At 37.4% G+C, this 23290-nt stretch overlaps 1 protein-coding gene across 3 annotated transcripts in view; it reads right to left on the bottom strand.

Annotated features, from left to right (window-relative positions):
• Positions 1–23290, bottom strand: part of PRKDC (protein kinase, DNA-activated, catalytic subunit) — a 220451-nt gene that overhangs the window by 130442 nt on the left and 66719 nt on the right. For all 3 annotated transcript variants that reach the window (XM_053660916.1, XM_053660917.1, XM_053660918.1), the window contains exons 28-32: positions 10726–10820; positions 8696–8795; positions 7395–7528; positions 3972–4220; positions 479–702 (exon numbers count right to left, since the gene is read on the bottom strand). In XM_053660916.1, the coding sequence (XP_053516891.1) occupies positions 479–702; positions 3972–4220; positions 7395–7528; positions 8696–8795; positions 10726–10820 (802 nt within the window). The remainder of the gene's footprint in view (positions 1–478; positions 703–3971; positions 4221–7394; positions 7529–8695; positions 8796–10725; positions 10821–23290) is intronic.

Genomic DNA, 23290 nt, shown 5'->3' with positions numbered 1-23290 from the left:
GATGTGTTCCAATAAAGCCTGCTTTACATGAGCAGGCAACAGGTGGGATTTGGCCAAGGGACCATAGGTTTCCAGCCCTTGTTTTATTTAGGTCAATGTTGTACTGGTAGGACAGAACCTGGTATACACTATGTGTTTAGTATGTATTAGCTAGATGAATTGACTGGAGTTTGTTTATATAATAAGTCTGACAAATACATTTCTAAATATTTGCTAAATGCATGTTTCCTAAGGCAGATGTTTGATCATAGTATAAAATTAAATAATCCAACAAAAGTCTGGAAAAACTATTTGTATTTTATTCACACAATGGGTATTTGCAGTACATGAAAAATTTTATTATCTTCAAGAATAGATAAATCCTGCAGCAATGGATCGTTCTAACAAAGCAAAAGCCACTTCTAGTAAGTACTTTATTATATTTTTCCAATGCCAAGCACTATCCTCAGATTAACAAAGCAGAGAGGAGTGACCCTACCTTCAGGCCTTCTGGGTGGATGCTGAGCAGTGTTGTAGTAAATTCCATAATCCGAACTGCAATTGTGCATTTGCTGTAATTATATCTCTCTTCCTCCTGTGGGCTGGGTCTGTTTCCTGCTGCCCCAGTGTCAAAGCACTTCTCGGCTGCCATACTGTCATGCAGAGCGATGCTCTCTAAAAAGAAAGCCACTGCTTCCCAAAGTGAAGACTGCGTCTCAGTACCTAGAAAAAAATTCATTAAAATATCAACCTTCGCTTCTTTCTCAAATGACGTTAATGTAAAATTCCTTCTTTAAATAGAGGCATGATGTCAGAACTCAAAATTTCAATAAAAGCTGAGTGAAATGGCATTCATTTCTTTTCATTTCAAAATTTCAGAATTAATACCACCTACATAGAATTCAACTTTAAACTCATAGAGTAACAACACATCTACGGAAGATCTGGTTTTGCTTCTCAAACACTGCTTGTGAAATATAAATTGATATGATCTTTTTGAAGGGGGATTTGGCAAATCATAATAGAAGCTTTTTAAAAAAAATCTGGATGCTAGTCTCTATCACGTGTTGAAAAGCTCATATACTTTAACCCGGCACTGAAATTTTATCCTAGTGAAAAAATGGCAGAATTATGAAGATGTGTTTGTAAGGATGTTCATTTTATCACTGTTCTTAATAATGAAAAAATAGAAATAACCTAAATGTCCTTCAAAGGGCAACGGAGAAACCAATTATGGCAGTCAACCGCAAACAGGTGTATTACGGAATCAATTTCTGACCCACTCCCAAATAAACGTTTTCATAAAACTCATCTATCTGAAAGGATGACTGTGCTGGGTGTTCCTTTAACCACCTCCACCCCTTTTATGACTGCTCTTCTGTTTAACAAAAGAAACACAGATACATGTTCCTTCTCTCCTCAGTCTTACTGTAGTTTATTGTCTCAGGGTACAAAGACCTTCAGAGCCACAAAGGGATTATTTAAAATAGTGACACACGTGTTGAGTGAGTAAATATAATATAAATATAGTAACTGAGTAAGAAATCCTTTTAGAAGTCTGAATGTTTCCAATTCTTTGTTTTCATAAAATTTTTAAAAATTAATCAAGCTGTCAAATTATTAAAAATAATTTTGGGGACAGGTCACTATGTATTCAAAGAATAAACAGAAATACATTAAGAATTACATTCCCAAATATCAAATATTCTTGACAACAGACCATGAACTATATGACACCTTCCAACTGCAGATATGTTAAATGTGGAAAAATTATGCATTTTAGAATTATTCAAATATGGCACATGTTTATGTGAACATTTCTAGTACTAAAATCTAAATAAAACAAAAATAGAATTTTAAACATATAATTTTACTTTTATATGTAATAATTATAAAAATGTTTATTATATTTATACTGTGGTGGTGTTAATGAATGTAATGTGCCCTAGTAACAAAGTAATGATAACACAGAACAAACCTTTAAACAAACAGACCCTTTAATTCTAAAGACACAAATAGGGTTCTTTGTGAAAACATAAGCATAAAAGCAAAATACTTTAGAACCAAAACATGTTAAGCTCTGGCTGGTATAGCTCAGTGGATTGAGTGTTGGACTGTGAACCAAAGTGTCGCTGGTTCGATCCCCAGTCAGGGCACATGCCTTGGTTGTGGGCCAGGTTCCCAATAGGGGGCACATGAGAGGCAACCACACAACTATGTTTCACTCCCTCTTTCTCCCCTCATTCCCCTCTCTCTCTAAAAATAGATAAAAATAAAAGTCTTCAAAAAAAAGTTAAGAGGAATGAAATAGTAATAATAATTCCAGAACTTTGCAAAATTTCCAGTAAAGCAACTGGATTTTAAAGCTGATTATGTTGACTATAAAACTACTACGGTAATTACGGTCCATTAAATACCTTTTTCATGTAATATTAATAATTTTATATTAAAATGTCAATGTTTACAACACATCAGAAAGATACAGGGAAAGTATCATTTTTTTGGTCAGTTTTAATGTTTGAAAGAAACATGTTGTTTTTAATGTCTCTCTCCCCTCACAGGGTAAATGAATAAAACAGTTTTAAGACTAATTAGTGGTAACACATTCACATAACTTAGAAATACACTGTCATTTAAATTAGAAGAAGCTATATATACTAACATAAAAAGTTGTCTAATATGTTGTTTCTTTTTGAAAAAGGAGATTATAGTAAATCATGTTAATCGCCCCTACAAAAATGAAAATTTTAAAAAATATATAATACATATCTAAAAGTTTTAGAAAAGTAAACACTAAGCTGTTAAGAGTGCTTATCACTAGGAAATGTGATTAGGGAAGGGGTTTTGCATATTTTCTATGCTATTTTCCTTGTTCAAATTTTCCAAATGAGGGTATATGAGAGCTCTTAAAACAATAAATTTAAGGTACTATTGGCAACTGAACAGCTACTATTGCTGTTTTTAAAATTTCACAACTTTCTGACACAGTTTTCAAAACAAAATAGCATTGTTTTGAGAATCTCGTGCTGAAGAGTTATACTTTCTCAGAGTGGTGTAAAAATCTCTTTTCTGGAACCCCAGCATGGATGCATACATACACATTATACACTCCACACTATGCCTGGCTCTGCCGTCCTCAAACTAGAAGAAAAATATACTGGTTCCTTTTCCCTGAATTCCTGTAATATGGACTTCACCTCTGACAAAATAAGAGAACGGTAGTTCTTTAGTCAGCCACCACCACCATTAGAGTAGATTCTCTGCTTATGTTAAAAATCAGTTAAATAACCATGTCCTGAATGGCAAGTCTGAGATTCAGCCCATGAGAGAGAGGATTTAAGTGAAACCTCGGAAGACTAACATTTGCCCGCTCAGAGAACCCTGAAGCAGAGAGCACCTCTGTAAGCCAACAGTCAGCTCCAAATGTTCTAGGCTCAGAGACTTGTACCTCCCAAAAGCCACCTCTATCCCTCACAGATCCCATTTAAATCACTAGAAGGATGACCCCACCTATCTTCTTCCCAGCATGGGTTAAGCAACACACAAAATATTCCACATTGCATTGTTCTTCTCTGAAATCACCAATGTTGTTACCATACTACAATAAAAATGCTAGGAATAAAAAACAACTAGGAATAGACACACTATATGAAACATGGAATAAAATCATAAAGCCTTAGATCAGGAAGATCTCTTTTAATATACTACCTGGAAACAAAAACCTCAAAGGCTATTTTTATAAAAGGGTCAGGAACCTATGGATGGGACAAAAAGGGCAGGACACTGTAGCCTTAGTTCTGTCATTTACACTCACACCCTCATTGTGAGAGTAACAGTGCAGTAAAGCACTTTGCATAGCACTAAATAAATGATATGTTATCCCCATTGTTGTTATTATGTGATAGCAGCAAACTAACCCCAAACCCCACTGACCCTCCCCCAAGTGATTCCAGGCAGAATTGAACACTAATTTAGGGGTAAGCTTTACCTACCCAGGACCTCGGACGTTTCCAAGGTTTTCTCTGCAATGAATGTGTTATAGCACTCCAGTGCCGCCAGGAGCATGTCCATCCACTGCAGGGTGGCTCTCAGACTGAACTGCCCTTGCACATGGAAGAGGGTTGGCTGAGCAAGGATGCCGGACTGCTGACTGCAACCTCCTCCTTCGAATGTGTTTATAAGAAAGGAAGCATCTTCCTTCTTGATAGTATCTTTCAGCCATAAATAAGGGGATTTGTTGCCTTAAAAAAAGAAACAAGATTAAACACATAAAAGTAACTTTCACACAAATTACTTAATCTAACCACTGTGACCATTTAGAAATCCCCCTGAAATAATGTTGATAAGTAGGTCTTTCAAGTTAAAAAATGTAATCAGACGAGAACAGGACTGGCACTACACAATATTTCAAATGTAGTTTCCCATAAAAGTCCCACATAAACTATCTACCAAAGCAGCATAATTTTAAAATAATGCAGGATAATCTTTTTTTTAACTATACTTGTTTGACTATAATTACTGCCAAGAGGTATTTCCATCAAAAGCCATTCTCTTCAGTTTCTTTAAACATTATAAAAATAGTTGGATAATATTTGAATAGCTATAAATTTCATGCCCTTTCCATCACTTTTTCCTTAAATATTATTATTCCCTTTTTAATGAAATTATTTAAGAAATAAACACACAAAAACCACTGTGACTCTTAGGTTCCTGTCCTGGCTATGCTACCTCCCGGCGGTGGGAACCTGGCTTCTCCTGGGTCTTAGTTTACTTATTTGTAAATGAGAGCCATTGAGTATCCACCTCTGAGGTTGTTACAAAGATTACATGAATTAAAGTAGTGAACATTTTAAAAAGTACTTAGAATAGCATCTACTATACTTACCTGTTGTGTTTATTAAATAAGAGCCAAATGATCTGCTTGTTAAAAGGTATTTTTCTTTTAAGATTTTCTAAACTAGAAAAAATTGTATTATTTTCTCATATGAGAGGCTCTGAAAGGTCAAATTATTTTGAGCTAATAAAACTAGTGAAGAATCCAAAACAGTAATGTAACTCTGATGTATTAAGAAAAAATTTTTCTATTGTGTCAAAAATATCCATTACCAGCCGTATAATAAAAAGATTAATATCATGTTTACAGGTTTTGTTTTTGAAAAAAGTGTTAATAAAGCTATAATAAGTGAAAAATTAAGATATTTAAATTCTACATTAAGTGCTAAGAGTGATATAAAGCATAGAAATACAGGACACAAAAAGACAGCTTTAAAGAAAGAAGACAAGAGCAATGAGTAAGAAGGAAGACAAGGCTGAGAAATATAGGAAAGCACATTTGGAGAGCTTGGAAACTTCCCAGCTCTCCACTTCTTTTTCACTATCTTCCTTGTGATTGTGTCACTCGCTTTGTGTACAACACGTCCCATCCAGAATAGAAGCCCCTGACACATGCCAATAGGGACATACCTGCACCTGTCATTGCACTCTACTGATGTGGGTGTTGACGTGCTCAGGACCCCCACTGATACTGCAGGACCTCTGGGCACAGAACCTCTAATCTGAAAAATGCCTAATGCTGTCCCTTAAAAACCAGAGGAGGAAAAGATAGAGAAGAGAGAGGCAGATGCACCATGGAGGACACAGGAAAGGTAAGTCAGGGCACGATTTATAAAAACTGTATGTTGATAGCAGGCCAAGGTTCACCTACTTGGCATCCACAGTTTAACCAAAACAATTTTAAGAGATAGAGCTCATTTATTTCATCGAAAACATATGAGGTCCCTATTAGAAGCAATAAAAAAGAACATCAATAGAAATGTCTGGGGTTTGTCAAGTTGACATCACTAGAAATCATGTGGGCCGGAGAGAGCCAGAGACCCAAATGTGAAGAAGGGCTTTCTTTTTTTTTTTTTCTTTTATATTTTATTTATTTATCTTTAGAGGGGAAGGGAAAGAGAGAGGGAGAGAAACATCAATGTATGGTTGCCTTTCGTGCATCCCCTGCTGGGAACTGGCCTGCAGGGAACTGGTCTACAACCCAGGCATGTGCCCTGACTGGGAATCGAACCGCGATTGTCTGGTTCGCAGTAGGGCTTTCTAATGAATGGTTCTACCTGTGTAATATCTGGGCCTCAGTTTCCTTGAACAGTAATAAAAATATGCCCCACACCTCCACCCATTCACTCTTCACTGACTTGACAGGATTGGAGATTTAACTATAAAACTTAAACATTTTAAATGCTTACGTTAAATATAAAATACGAATAAACAATTCTCTAAATTAAACATACAAATATATATATTTCTATAGTATAGTATAGCAAGTAAATTATAAATTATAGTATTGCAAATAAATATATACCACATTATACCATATGATAAACAATATATGCCATACTGTACACCATATAATATATAGTATGCCTACAATTATAATATACACTATCTAAAATATGGTACATGGGACTCTCGTCTGTTAATGAGGCTATGGTCCCTGAAACCAGGCATGACGGCTCCCAGCACATAACACTGTAATATATTCCATAATATAACAAAACACTGAATCCAAGTTTTAGAATTACATGAAGTAACCTTTACCTCTTCACATGAACAAAAAGACAAAAGCAGCACTCCACCCCCTTTTCTAAAGAGAACTGGCTGTTATGATACACTGTACACTGCTACCTTTCTTACCCAGATGCATGTGCCAGAACATGTACTGATTCTAGACCAGTACACAGTGCACTCGAAGTGGGTAAGCCACAGCCTGCATCAAACCTGAGGCATAGCTTTCCCATGCCAAAGCTACCAGATCTGGGGTTGAACTTATTGGAGGAAACAGAACAGATTTATTCTTGAGAAGCTTCAGGTCTATTAAGTCCAGTATAATGGTTTAGTGTAATAATTACTGAAAAGCAAAAGTTCACTTTTTCCCTTTAATCTCACAATGATCTGAAGTCATTCAGACTTAGGACACTGGCAGTTTCTTATTAATTACATATTAAAATAAAACACATGCATTATTTCAATAACAATATGATTTTAAAATCTTAACTGAGTATTATGTTAATAATCTGATTCTTTCTTATAAATGGGATAGAAAAGCAAAAATATAATGGAATAAAAAACGATGCTGGGGAATTCTAAATTTACTTCCTCTGTACCATTTGACTAACATCAAGAGTGTTTTTTTTTCTTTCCTTCTCCAAATCTTTGAGAAATATAAAGCCATAATTTATCACTTGTCATAAAACTGATCTGTAATGACTACTGAACTTATTTACTTTTTATATTTATTGAAAACATATTATTTGTTACATTCATGTAAATAATGGAAAGATCACATTTTAAATAAGTATGCATCTTTAAACTACTTGTAAAGTAAAAGCATCATTAATATGGCATGAGGGTCAACATACCTGGCAATAAAGGAACAAATTTATAAAACAATTCCATGGATTTGTGTCGACATTCTGTCTGGGGCCTCCCACAACTGGCTAGAAGCCATTGGACCACATCCAATAAACACAATGACGCCACAGGTGGAAATCCTCTACATGGAGACAATGCATGGTATATAATACACAACCCAAGATTCAACATTTAACTGATCCAAAAGTCTAGAAATCATAAATTCAATTTTGCCAATCTCATATATGTAAAAACCTCATTAAAAGGCATTCGACTTATTTTAATGTATTATTATAATATAATAAAAATGTTACAGATTAAATAGGCCCTAAATGCTGCTTACTTTCATTTTTTAAAGAGAAAAATTTAAAAGCATTTCTTAAAAAAAACCAGCATCAAGTGTTTTCATGTTTCCTCTATACTATACTTTAAAACAAAAAGAAGGTTTAAGATCTAAAGCAGTGCTGCTCAAATTGTGGTCCCTTAACCAGCTGCCTCAATATTATCTGTCAAAGTGGCAGAAATGCAAACTCTTGGCCCCACCTCCAACGTATTGAAAGGTTCTGAGGGGAGGGCCTGGCAACCTGTATTTTAACTAAATCTCCAGATAATTCTGATGCACGTTCAAGTTTGAGAGCCAATGATTTACAGAAACAGAAGTTAATGGAAGAATCTGGAAGAATAAATTTTAAAATAAATAGAGGACACAGCACTACCCAGTCTACATGAGCCAATGCTTTCAGAGTAACAGCCACCAGCAGACACCAGAGTTCCCTGCACAGATGCAGAGGGGCGACTGTGCGGAACCCTCCCATCCTGTCTGAGAACGAGCCCTCTCGGGGTGGAAATGGGAGCAGAGACTGAAATCCACTCAATAACCTAGCCTTTGTTTTGAGCAGCTTTATCTCATAACTGTATGATTCCATGGCTGTCAAAATCTTACTATTTCAATATTTCAGTTCTTATATTTTAATTACTCCAAAATAGTTCATGAATATTTTAGTCAAATAATTCCATATTGAATTTGTATCCAAATTAGTGCAAGTAAAATAAATTCTCAATTACAAAACTAATTTTCAAATTGCATAAGCTCTTCCAACTGAGATCAAATTATAGCTTACCCCAAACATTTTCAAACATAAAGCTTTTTAATGTGTTTGGAAAACTGACTCTTCATTATATCCACACATTCCTTGTTTAGAAAACTAATTGGTCCTATTTTCACATATTTCTCCTGTATTCTCTTTTATTAACTGAGAATTAATTTTATATTGGGCAAAAAAATGGAAAATGAAGCAATATCACCTACCGTGGCCTACGTCGTTTTTTTCCTTCATTTAAAGAAATGTGCTTCTTTTCAATGATACGCCTTAGGTGATCAATGGCATCACAACACTGTTGAACTGTACCTATTCTCAAATAAAAAAATATGTTTACAAAGTTGATTATTATTAATAAATAATATACATTTATTGGTCTAATTTTTAATTAGAGGTAACTTTACAATAGAGTTAGTATCCTTTCATCCTTCAGAATATAAAATTTGAATAAATGATTTACATTGCATGTCCGAACCAAAAATAAATCCCATATTTATGAATGCAAGACAGGGAGAATGGACTGGATAACAGAAGGTGAAGGGATTAGCCAAAGAACATATGTGCATAACCCACAGATACAGACAACTGTATGGTGATGGCCACAGGGAAGGTGGGTAGCGGGGAATGAATAGGTGGGCAAGGGGGGAAAAATGGAGACATCTACAATATTCAACAATAAAAAAATTTTTTAAGTGCAAGATAGTATAGTGTACACTCACACATATAGCTATACCACACTTAATTAGAAACTGCACTACCAGCCCATCAGTTGGCCAAAGCAAAGCCTCATGTAACGGATTTCAGATGGAAGAGACTTTGGATGTATTACAAAACCCACATACCACACAAAAGCCTCTACACCTCAATTTAAGGCTTTTATTTCAGGGGTATAACTTCATGACACCCCCTTCTTATGTAGGTTGAACTATATAATAATACAACCACCATAAGAGGATGGAAATAAATAGTAAAAGCACCTACAGATGCCTAGGGTTATTTAGGAAAGAAGCCTTATACAACTTACAACTTCTGTTGTCAAGAAAAAGTTTCCTTTCTATGCTTTTTAAATATGGCAGTGATTTTTATGATTCGAGTTTCACTTGTTGAAAAAGTAACTCATATAAGATAATAAGATAAATAATACAATATTAAGCTATTTTATGGCAAGGACAAAATTTTAAGCATTTGTGTTCAATGTGGACTATCAACATGAAGGCTACTAGAGCTCAACTTGTCTTTTAAAAAAATAAACATAAACCAGTATCTGAATAAATGAAAAGAGAAATTCTTCCACCAAGCAGCTTTGTGACCTCTACCAGTGCTTACATTCTCTGGGTCCCTGTGTACTGATTGGTATGGACAATGAATGGGGAGATCTTTAAGTCTTCCAGCTCAAAAATTTCATGATGTTTTTAAGTACTTCTGGACAGAATTTAATTGTAAAGACTATCATTTATTATTCTCTTAGCTACTTCAGCCTATTCCTGACTTAATATTTTAATTTCTACATTAAGGTCAAAATAGTTTTATCATAATCTTGTAACGAGACCTATGCTCTACTTTCTAAATTATCATGAGTGAGTTCAGAGACACTGACCACATCTCAGGGGTTATTACACCCAGCTTTCCTGACATTGTGCAATCCATACACTTTCACATTTTCTGTCATCATAGCAACTGGTTGGCCTCACTTGAACTCACAATAATATTGTCCCACATGCCCTGGGCAGGATCTCCCACCAACCAGGGGTCAACTTCAGTAGCCATCAGGGGCACATGGTGAGTCTTAGAGAAGAAGGGCTGGCAGCCTCTTCTACAAACTGGAACTGAGGCACCGGAGGGTTATAACTCCCCTCATATTTATCACCCTAAATGGGAGAGGTGAGAAAAGCACACCACAGTGTGACAGAAGTAGTTCAGGTTTAACCTGGGTAAAAAAGCTCTTAATACTTATAAGGTACCCTGGCTGGTGTGGCTCAGAGGACTGACCCTGCAAACTGAAAGGTCACAGGTTTGGTTCCCAGTCAGGGCACATGCCTGCATTGCAGGACAGGTCCCCAGTTTGGGGCGTACAAGAGGCAACTGATCATTGTATATCTTGCACATTGATGTTTCTCTCCCTCACTTTCCCGCTCCTTCTCCTCTCTCTAAAAGTAAATCAATAGAATCTTAAAAAAAAAAAAAAAGACTTGTAAGGCGCACAGAATTGGCATGCATAGGAGGCTTGGATAAAACCTACCTAAGGCTTTCTCATCTGTATGTGCTAAGGCCAGACTTTCCATATATGTAACCAAGGCTTCAAACACGAACTGTTCTACCAGAGACTCTTCTTCCCTGTAAAATAAGGAATACTGATTCTTACATAAGGAAACAATGAAGCAGAAAAATGAGGACAAAAAGTAATGTTATTAAACAATAAAGACATTAATTTTGTTTTTAAAAAATGGCTCAAATGTTTTAAAACATAAAACCACCTAAAATACTTTCAGGAAGAAAACGTTCTCAAGAGCAGACCTAAGATGACATATATTAAAAGAGAAAGCACTGGCTTTTTCTCCGTGTACACCTGCAATTGCTCATAGTACATAATCTTAGAACTGCTGTTCTGACCAAACTTTTACATGTACCATTAAAATTAAATGTAGTAGAAAAGACTACCTGATACTGCATCTATGTTCTTTTATATTTTAAAAGGAAATTTAAAAGCTCTCAACCTATCTGAAAATAAGTCAACACCAAGAGTTAACTCTAAGCTGGTCTTTCTGTGGTGGTGAAATCTGTGCAAAGAAGTGTGCACTATACACAGCAAATACATCCCAGAGGAAGATGGCGTCAGGGTAGGAGGGAACAGATTCTACTTTCCCCTATACACAGGAGAAAATCCTATATGATATACAGAATAAAAGAGCAAACATCCAACAGTACCTCAGCATATATGAAAATAAGAGACCAAAAATTGTAGCAGACACCGGAAAAGCAGATGGTAAGGAGAGTGCTTTAGGGCAATAAGGTGCCAGGGGCAGGTGCAGGGACCAGGGTGGCTGCAACCCCAAGCCAGGTCTGCCACAGGGTCCTTGGGAGAGAGCAGGGGTAACTGCTCCCTCTCTGGCCAAACAAGATGTGAGCAACACTGGGAGAAACCTGGTTGCTTGAAGCAGCAGAGGGGAGTAAGGATTAAGTGGCAAACACACAAGGCCTGTGAGCACCCATGGAGTCTGTGGACACCAGTTGGGGAGAGTTGAAAGTCACGCAGTGATGGGCCCTGACCCCAATAGTCACTGGTCTGGCTGGAGAATTGGGCTGTGGGAGAGACCAGACCAACTATATGGAAGGGCAGGCTTGAGTAGGAGGAATTTCTCAAAAAAAAAAAAGTGAAAAGAGAGACACTGTTTGGGTAATTCTCCTGCAGCAATCGCTCAGGCCTCCCCACCACCCAGCTGGGCAGCGATTCTGAGGTTGGACAGAAGGTTGTGTGGAAGACCCGGCATATGCCCATAGCACTGGGAAGGGTGCACACCCAATGGGAAAAAAACAGCCTGGCCGAGAGTGCGTGTGTGCCTGCACCCCAGCCCACAGTAGTATCCCAGGGGAAAGTGCGTGATCAGGAAGGCCTGGACCCCACACCCAAGGTGACTGGGAGAGGTGCCATTCTACCTCCAAAGGGAGCTCACAGGCTGAGCACAGATCAGATTGGGAAGGAAGTAAAGCCACATCAATCACCCCTCAGCCTGCTAAGCAAGACCTGAAAACCGCTTTGGCCACTTTGAAACCAAGAGGCTTTTTAAATTAAATTAAATTTAATTTTTTAAAATAAATTTTTATTTTTAAATTTTTCTTATGTTTTTAGCTTTCAATTCCTGTTCCCTCTCTTTCCTTTTTTCTTGTTTTATTTTGTCCTCCTTTCTCTCCAATTTTATCTCTTCTTCCACCCTTCTTCTGCCTTTTTTTTAATACCTACAAGTGAGACAAAAACAAAAACGAAAACCCAGAACTGTGAAAAGACCAGAGTTGGACCAAAGGAAGGGGCATCACAACATGTGAGACAGTGAGACAAATTTTACTTTGATATTGCAGAGAAACTACAAGTTACTGCATATTTGTATTATTATTTTCTCATTATTCTTACATCTTTCATTTTAATAATATCTTTGTAGTCCTCTTCTTTCTGGTTAGTCCTCTGTGCTTGGCTGGATATACTGTATCATTTCACAGGATTCCCCTGTCCCCTTATTAATAGTCTATTGCTAATTTACTGTCCTTTACTTCCCCTGTGCTCCATCAACACACTATTGAAGGTCCAATACTCCCTATTCTTGGTATCTCATAGATTCTGTCATATGATTGTTGCTCTAATATTATTGTAAATAATAGCTATTCCATACTATTGTAAATACTACACAACACCCCACCCAGATCTTAGCCAACTTTATTGTTTCCTGAACTATAATACTGTAGTGGTTAACTCTATTCTCTCACACACTACACCAATTTACCATCCTTTACTCTCACCTTACCTCAGAACCTGACCTCCCACAACCTCACTGCTTTCTAGATCCAACTCACAAGCCTTCCCTCCCCAATAAGAATCTTCTCTTCTTTCCATCCTTTCCAAAAAGTGGCTAGTTGGGTGGAAGCTCATGGTTAACACTATACATAGCCAAAGGATCTCCTATCTCTTCTCTACTGGCAGCTACTGTAAATATCATGGAATACTCTCCTGCTGTCTTAAACCATTTTGCCTTCCCCCTCCAACTTATCACAAAAAAGAGTAGGTAGAAGCAGTGAACACCAGGATACCCACTGGAAGAGGAAACCCAAAAACAAAGTAACCACCAACAGATAGCAAAAGAAGATGGTAAAGAAGGGAGTGGACCACACAAATCTCAAGCCAGGACCTATCTGGAAATATAGCTAAATAGTGGAGAAACTACCCAGTAAAAACATCTGAACAAGACTAAGACAGAATCCTCAAAACCTTGTCCACACAAAAAAACCAGCTTCAACACAACCCACACTCACCAGCATAACAAAATAGAAGAGGTGGTGGACAGATGACCCTTACTTAACCAGCTGGTGGGAAGGACTTACCAAGGAAAGACCCAACAACAATCAAAACCCAAAGACAAACACAGAGCCAACTTAAAGGACAGCCCAAGACCAGTGAATATGGGACATCAAGAGATTGCACCACTGAATGTCACAGGTCTATCACAGAAGTTCACACCATAAACTCAGGAAGCCAGAACAGACCGATTTAAGAACCTGGGGCTAACAACAAGAGTCTCACAAACAATGGGAAGACAAAGAAACCAACCCCAAATGAAAAGGAAAGGAGGGAGCCTCAGAAAGAATGCTAGATGAAATAGAGGAAACTCAACTATAAGATATTAAATTCAAAGCACTGGTTATCAGGAAGCTCAATGGGCTCACAGAATTACCAGAAACTACAGGGAAACTATAATGAACTCACTGCAAACTATATCAACATGAAAAAGGAAATAGAAACTATCGGGCCAAAGGCAGAGAAAGGGGAAAAATGGGGAGGGAGAGGGTAGGGGGGGGGGGGGGACCGGGGGGGAGAGAAGACAAGGGCCAAGAGGAAATGAAGAATACACCTTGTGAACTGAAGAACACAGTAGAAGGAATCAACAGCAGGACCAATGAAGCAGAAGATGGGATCAGTGAGCTAGAGGACAAAGTAGGAAAAAACACCCAGAAACAACAAGGAAAAAAAAATGAGGCTCAGAAAGAATGAAGAGGGATTAAGAGAAATGCAAGACAGTATGAAATGCAATAATATCTGTATAATAGGAATACCAGAAGGAGAAGAAGAAGAGCAAGGGATAGAAAACCTATTTGAAAAAGTAATGAGGGAAAACTTTCCTAATTTAATGAGACAAACACTCACATAAATCCAGGAAACACAGAAAGTCCCAATCAAGAAGAAGCCAAAGAGGCCCACTTCAAGACACATCATCATTAAAATGGCAAAATACTAAGACAACAGGAGAATCTTAAAAGCAGCAAAAGAGAAAAAGGAAGTAAAAAACAAGGGAGCCCTAATAAGATTAGCAGTTCACTTCTCAATGGAAACACTCCAAGTCAGAAGAGAATAGCAAGAAATATTCCAAGTATTGAGAACCAGAGGCCTGCAACCAAGGATACTTTACCCAGTAAGGCTATCAATCAAGATGGCCAAATAAAGAGCTTCCAGGATGAAAGAAGTCTAAAAGAATATGCCTTCACCAAACCAGCTCTGCAAGAGATGCTAAAAGGACTGCTTTAAGAAAGGTGAAGAGAAAGACAAAGAGGAACAGAGGTATAAAAATGGCAATGAATAAGTACCTATCAATAATAACCTTAAATGTAAATGGATTAAATGTGCCAATAAAAAGACATGGAATAGCTGAATGGATAAGAAAGCATAACCCACAAATATGCTGCCTACAAGAGACCCATCTCAGAACAAAAGACCTGCATAGACTGAAAGTGAAGTGCTGGAAATAAATATTCCAAGCAAAGGGCAGGAAAAAAAAAAAAAAAGCCAGGGTAGCAATCCTCATATCAGACAAAATAGACTTCAAAAAAAGGGCAAAAAAAAGAGACCCAGAAGGTCATCACTGAAGGGAAGAATGAACCAAGAAGACATTAACATTGTAAATGTATATGCACCCAACATAGGAGCACTCAAATACATAAAGAAAATCTTAGAGGGCCTCAAGAAAGATACTGACAGCAACACAATTATAGTAGGAGATTTTAACACCCCACTATCAAAAAATGGACAGATCTTCCATACAAAATACCAACAAAGTTATCGTGGCAATGAACAACACCCTAGATGAAATGGACTGAACTGATATATATAGAGCCATTCATCCCAGACAAGCTAAATACACATTCTTTTCAAATGCACATGGAACACTTTCAAAGACAGACCACATGTTACCACATGTTAGAACCCTAAAACACCAATCCAAAAGAACCTATGCACCCAATGTTCATAGCACAATTTACAATAGCCAAGAGCTGGAAGCATCCTAGGTGCCCATCAATAAATGAGTGGATCCAAAAACTATGGTACATTTCCACAATAAAATTCTATGCAGCAGAAAGAAGGAGCTCCTATCCTTTGCAAAAGCATAGATGGAACTGGAAAGCATTACACTGAGTGAAATAAGCCAGGCAGTGAAAGACAAATACCATATGATCTCACCTTTAACAGGAACCTAAACAACAAAACAAACAAGCAAAATATAATCAAAGACACTGAAATAGAGAATAGGCTGACAGTGAACAGAGGGCAGAGGGGAAGGGATTTCTGGGGAAAAGGGGGAGGATTTACAGGAACAAGTATAAAGAACACATGGTCCAAAACAAAATGGGGTGGAAATGGGAGGGAGGTGGGGAGAGCTGGGGGGGAGGTGAGCTGGGATGGGAGTAAAAGACAGAAAACTGTACTCGAACAACAATTAAAATAAATTAATTATTTAAAAAAAGAGTTAACTCTAAACCTTTCACAAGCATATCCAGTAAATGTAAATGTCTGTGGAACACTTATGGAAAGTAAACTCATGGGTTGGCCAAAACCCATGAGTTTACTCTTTTTATTTCTTTTTAGTGAAAGAAGCTAGATCTTTCACTACAAAATATTATCTTTAAAACATAAGAAAGTAAATATTTAAGTATAGAAAATGACACGTATAGGCACTAAATCTCCTAGGAGTTCAGAGAAAACTAAGTGTAAAAAGTTCCAGTTGTGTGAGGAAGTGCTGGGTCACAGCAAAGCCACTGGGAAGGAGCATTTTCCTGGAATAAACAAAGCTAGAGTGTGGTGCTGGAGAATGGGGAGGACTTAGAACAAGAATTATAAACTGGTATTTGGTATGGCAGAAATATCATCCAAATCTGTTTTTTTAATGAATCCCAGGAGGGGCAGGGCCTCTCAGACTTCCAAAAGAAACATATCGCCCCTGATATTGAACACTAAAATCTGACACTGAAAAATGAAGGATACTGCCCATTAAATGAATGGTATGGGCACAGACATGAAGCACAAGCTGAAAAACATGCATCAACAAGCACATTGGCAAAGCTAGGAGGGTCATAATGGAAGAGCAACTTGGAATGAGACTGCGAAAGTTAGAGCTGATTTGTAGAGGTCTTCCAAGGTCAGACCAAGCACAAGTGCTTTCATCTTACCGCCACCGAAACCAGTTAAACTAGGTAGACAAATAACGTGACAAAATGATACTCTAAAATTGGTCTCTCCAAAGGTGTACAAAATAGTTCATTATCATGCAGAAAGGAAACAGAACTAATAAGATCTCAAAATATGGATGTCTCAGATCTTTTCTCAAAGAGACACTTAGAAAAGGAAATAGAAAATCAAACAAGGAAAGAAATAAGGAGAACACCTAAGAAAACTGTCAAGAAGATTTAGACAAGAAAGTCAAGCAGGAACCCAAAACAGAGACCTGACAGTTGTCTGCATGAGGATACTTTTTATCTGGACAGAACAGCCAAGTGAGCTTAATCCCAATTCTTCTTTTTGGAAATTTAGCCCACCTACCAGCCCTATGATAGCCATGTACTTGGAAGTCGTCTCCTGTCCATGTTCAGTCCCCATCAGCTGACAGTGTTATTTTATCCCACAAGAGAATGGTGCTGTGACCTGCTCCCAACAGACAGGGGTAGGCCACTGGGAACCGAAAAGTAGAAGTAAACACCCTGTGTTTATACCCTGTGATGATATGTCTCCCGGGTATCAGTTGCTGGTCTACTTTATACCATTTCTGAATAGCTCTGCTTCCCAGAATTAATGATGGACCTTATCAATGTACTGTAATTCCTTGGAACAGGCTCCTGAAATTTCTCAGAAAAGCTGAAGCCAGTTTCCATTTGGCAGAGAATCTCCTGGGATCTATCACCTAACAGTGAAAACACTACCACATGCTTACACGGTTGTGTCTATGCTTACTGCTTTCCAAAACAAACCTACGGACTTTAGGGTACATATAAAAACAATGAAACAGAAAAGAAGAGCAAGGGAATATGTAACAAATTTCAGGGTAATGAGTAACTTATGGCAGGGGAGGTTCTAAAATATTAACAGTATTCTATATCATAATTGGTTAGTAAGCAAAAACATCTTTTGTTATTATTTATTACTCTATAAAATTTGCAAATTTTAAAAGAGGTATAATTGATACATAACATTATATTAGTTTCAGGTGTACTACATACTGGTTTGATATTTGTACATAACAAAATGATCATCAGTCAACTTAGTACCTGACACCATATAATTACCAAATGTTTTCTTCTTGTGATGAGAACTTTTAAGATCTATTCTATTAGCAACTTTCAAATATGCAATGCAGTATTATAACTACAGTCACAATGCTATACATATCACCTCCCTATAACTTATTTATAGCTAGAAATTTGTACCTTTGCCCTCCTTTACCCATTTCACCCACCCCCCTCTCACTGCCTATGGCTACGACCAATCTGTTCTCTCTGTATCTATCACATTTTTTAATAGATTACACATATAAATAATATTATCAGTGTTTGTCTTTCTCTCCTTGACTTATTTCACTTAGCATATTGACATCAAGGCTGATCCATGTTGTCTCAAATGGCATGATATCCTTTTTCCTTTATACCTGAGTAATATTACACTGTGTATATATGAGACATATCTTTAGCCATTCATCCAACAGTACACACTTACAATGTTTCCATGTCTTGGTTATTGTAACTAATGCTGAAATATACATGGGAGTGCATATATCCTCTTTTTTTCAAGTATATTTTATTGATTATGCTATTACAGTTGTCCCATTTTCTTCTGCCCTTTATCTACTTCTGCCCTGCACCCTGCACCCACCAGGATTCCATCACTCCTTAGCTCATACATGTAAGTTCTTTCCCTTCACCATTTCCTATACTATTTGTAACCTCCCCACCTCTTTTGTACCCACCAATTATGCTTCTTATTCCCTGTACCTTTTCCTCCAATCTCCCACCACCCCCTCCCTGCTGATAACCCTTCATGTGCTCTCCAGTTCTGTGATTCTGTTCCTGTTCCAGTTGTTTGCTTGGTTTATTTACTTATTTGTTTATTTATTTATTTTTAGGTTCAGTTGTTGATAGCTGTTTTTGTTGTCATTTTACTGTTCATAGTTTTGATCTTCTTTTTTTTAGGTAAGTCTCTTTAACATTTCATATAATAAGGGCTTGGTGATGATGAACTCCTTTAACTTGACCTTCTCTGGGAAGCACTTTATCTGCCCTTCTCTTCTCAATGATAGCTTCACTGGATAGAGTAATCTTGGAAGCAGTAATCTTGTATGCCTTTCATGACTTCAAATACTTCTTGCCAGCTCTTTCTTGTCTGTAAAGGCTTCTTTTGATAAATCAGCTGAGTCTTATGGGAACTCCTTTCTGGTAGCTGTCTCCTTTTCTGTGCTGCTTTGAAGATTCTCTCCTTATCTTTCATCTTGGGTATTGTAATTATGATGTGCCTGGGATGTGTGCTTCCTTGGGTCCAACTTTTCTGGGACAGTCTGAGCTTCCTGGACTTCCTAGAAGTCTATTTCCTTTGCCAGATTAGGGAAGTTCTTCATTATTTTTTCAAATTAAGTTTTCAATTTCTTGCTCTTCCTATTCCCCTTCTGGCACCCCTATAATTCCAATGTTAGAACATTTAAAGTTGTCCCGGAGGTTCCTATGCCTCACCTCATTTTTTTGAATTGTTTCCTCATTCTTTTCTTTTTGAATGTTTACTTCTTTCTTCTGCTCCAAACTGCTGACTTGAGTCCCAGTTACCTTCCTGTCACTGTTGGTTCCCTGTACATTTTCATAGCCTTCATATTTTACTCTATATTGTGACAATACTCAACCATTTCTGTGAGCACCATGATTACCAGTATTTTGAACTCTGCATCTGATAGGTTGACTTTCTCTTTAGTGCTTAGTCATTTTTGGAGTTTTGATCTGTACTTCCATTTGGGCCACATTTCTTGTATTGACAAAGCTGTTATGTACCAAAGGGCAGAGCCTTAGGTATGTGCCAGGGCTGCATTGTGACACTGTATGTGGGGGAAGAGTCAGAGAGGGAACAGTGTCTCTTGCTTGGCTCTGGACAGTTTTCAGTCACTTCTACCACTACCCACAAGTAAAGTGGGCCCTTCTGGTACTGATTCCCAGGTGGGTACGTTTGTGTATATTCTAGTACTCTGTGGGTCTCTTCAACAACTCACCTGTGAGACTGGGAGTTTTTCCCACTGCTGCAAGCCCCAGAGGTTTTTACGGCCAGATGTTTTGAAGTTTTATTTCCCCACGCTAGAACCCTGGGTTGCATGGTCTGTCTCATTCCCCAGCTGTTCCTCCTGGCTTATCCGCATGTAAGTGTGGGACCGCCAGCCACTGCCTCATCTGCCTAGTCTTCCAGCTGCCGCCTTGCCACACATCCTCTCCCAGAGTATAGTATTTTGGATATCAGTACCCTAGCTGCCCATCTCCGCTGCTCCTACCAGTCTGGATGAATGTTTCTTCTTCAACGCCTTGGTTGTCAGACTTCTAGACAGCTCAATTTTCTGGCAGTTTAGGTTGTTTTCTGTTTTTAAATTTGTTGTTGTCCTTCTTTTGGTTGTGTGAGAAGGCAAAGTGTATCTACCTATGCCTCCTCTTGGCCAGCAGTTCAATTATCTCTCTTTTTGAAATGCAAGCTTCATGATGGGCTACATCTTTACGTCAGCAGTCTTTGGCACATATTTTTTAATATTTTATTAAATTTATTTCAGTAACAGTGGTTAATACCATTACATAGTTTCAAGTATGTAATTCTGTAATACATTTATATGTATATAAATGTAAAACATATATATATTCCTCACCTGAGGATACATTGATTTTTTTTATTTTTTACAGAGAGAGAGGAGAGGAAGGGAGAGAGAAAAAGAACATTGATGTGGGAGAAAACATTGAATGAGTGCCTTCCACAGGGCTTCAAAGAGGAATCAGGCCACAACCTAAGTATATGCCCTGACTGGGGATTGAACCTGCAACCATTTGGTGTACTAGAAGATACTACAACAACTGAACAACCTGGCTGGGTCCCATCACTGTACATTTGACCTCCTCTCCTTCTGGTAACTACAATATGGTTGTCTATATCTGAGTTTGTTTGATCATTTGTTACTTTCTGCTTTATAACCCATATATGACTGAAATCATATGGTTCTTTTCCTTTTCCATCTGACTTATCTCCCTTTGCATGGTACTCTCAAGATCCCTTGATGTCATTGCAAATGGCAGTATTCCATCTTTCTTATGACTGAGTAGTATTCCACTGTACATATGTACTACATGCGTCTTATCCAATCACCCACTGAAGGATGCTTAGGTTGTTTCTATATCTTAGCTACCATGAACAAAGAGGTACATGTTTTTATTCAAATAAATGTTTCAATTTTTTCAGGATATCCAGAAGAGGGACTGCTGGGTCATATGGTAGCTCTATTCTTAATTTTCTAAAAACCTCCATATTGTTTTCTACAGTGGTGGCACCAGTTTACATTTCTGGCAGAGTATTAGGGTTCCTTGTTCTTTTTTTTTTTAATATTTTATTTATTTTCAGAGAGAGAGGAAGGGAAGGAGAAAGAGAAGGAGAGAACATCAATGTATGGTTGCCTCTCATGTGTCCCCTACTGGGAACTGGCCTGCAACCCAGGCATGTGCCTTGACTGGGAATCAAACGGCGATCGCATGGTTCGCAGGCCCGCGCTCAATCCACTGAGCTACGCCAGCCAGGGCGGGTTCCTTGTTCTTCACAGCATCTCCAACACTTTTTATTTCTTGTTTTGTTGATAATATTCATTCTAACAAGTATGAGGTGTTTCTCATTATGGTTTTGATTTTCCATTTCTTATACTAATGATGATGGACATCTTTTCATATATTTGTTGGCCATCTATATGTCTCTTGGGAAAAGTGCTGGCTTTGGTTCTCGACCCATTTTTAATTCGATTGTTTCTTTTTGTTGTTGTTAATATAGTACCTTATCAAAGGTATTGTTTGCAAATATCTTCTATCATTTGGTTGGTTGTGTTTCTTTGTAGTTCTCTCTCGCTGTCCAAAATGTTTTATTTTGATGTAGTGTCATTCACTTATTTCTGCTTTTACTTCCCTTGCAATTGGGATCAGAGTCATAAAAGCCTTGAGACTAAGGTCTATAAGAGTAGTACTTATGTTTTCTTCTATGTATCTTATTGCTTCAGATCTTATATTTGGGTCGTTGATCCATTTTGAGTTAATTTTTGTGTACAGTGTCAACATACAATTTTCATTCTTTTGCATGTGGCTTTCCAATTTCCCCAACATCATTTATTGAATAGACTTTCTTTTCCCCACCATATATTTTTGGCTCCTTTGTTGAAAAGTAGTTACCCAAATATGTGTGTTTATTTCTGGGCTCTTAATTTTGTCCTATTGGTCTATGTGCCTGGTTTCCCACCAAAGCCATGCTGTTTTGCTTCACAGTCTAGTGCTCAATTCATTGAGCTACACCAGTCAAGGCTATACTGTTTTGATTACTATAGCTTTGTAGTATAATTTTTAGTCAGGGAGTATGATATACCCAGCTTTGTTCTTTTTTCTTCAGGATTGCTTTGGCTATTTGGGATCTGTGGTTGCTCCATACAAATTTGATTTTTTTTGTACTCTATCCTTGAAAAATGCCATTTGGATTTTGATGGGGATTGTATTGAATCAGCATATTGCTTTGGGAAATACAGTCATTTTAACTATGTTAATTCTTCACTCCATGAACATGGATATCTTTCCATTTCTTTGTGTCTTCCTCAATTTTTTCAGCAATGTCTCACAGTTTTCAGTGTATAGGTCCTTCATATCCTTTGTTAAATCTATTCGTAGGTATTTCATTCTTATCGCTGCAATTGCAAATGGAATTTTTTTTTCCTGAAATTTCATTGTTGGTAACAGGAACACAACAGATTTTTGTATGTTGGTTTTGTATCCTTCAAATCGACTACATTAATTTACTGTTTGTAATATTTTTTTGTGGACTTGGGATTTTCTTTATAAAGAATTGTGTGTCACGCAGAAAAATAACAATTTCACTTCATTCCTTTTTTGGATGCTTTTTATTTGTTTCTGTTGCCTGATTGCTCTAGATAGGACTTGTAGTACTATGTTCAATAACAGTGGTGACCGTGGTTATCCTTGTCTGTTCCAAATCTTAGAGGAAAAGCTTTCAGGTTTTTTGCCACTGAGGAAGTTATTAGCTGAGGCTTTGTCATATATGGCACATAATATTTTTAATAAGTTAAAATATAAATTATAAAATATAAGTTAATAAGCTTTTTGAATGAATAAATAATCAAATACAACTATTCCTTTAGGTCAAGGACTAATTATCTTTTCTTGGTCTTTTACAGCAGCACCTTGATTGGCTCTCAGTCTTGTCCCACTCAGATGCACAATCCACATAGTTATCAGCAGGTGAATTTAGTAGGAAATCTAACCATGCCACTCCCTGTTCCCATACTCTAGGGACTTGTCATCACTAAAGGTAACCTGCGTTTCTTAACTCAACAGACAAGGGCTCCTGGTTGGCCTCACTATGTCCACTTCCAAACTTCAAACAAATATAATTATGTCTTTATCTTCTTATATATTATCCTACTTCATATCTGAAATGCTCTAGCTGATTTTCATTTTTCCTTTAGTCTCATCTCAAGTACAGATGCCACAGGAAGCCTTCCCTAACTTAC

The sequence above is a fragment of the Artibeus jamaicensis genome, unplaced genomic scaffold, assembly GCF_021234435.1.
Source record: "Artibeus jamaicensis isolate MK-2021 breed Jamaican fruit bat unplaced genomic scaffold, CSHL_Jam_final scaffold_916, whole genome shotgun sequence".
Classification (NCBI taxonomy): Eukaryota; Metazoa; Chordata; class Mammalia; order Chiroptera; family Phyllostomidae; genus Artibeus; species Artibeus jamaicensis.
The sequence above is the reverse complement of the archived record's forward strand: the minus strand, read 5'-3'. Positions and strand labels throughout refer to the sequence as shown.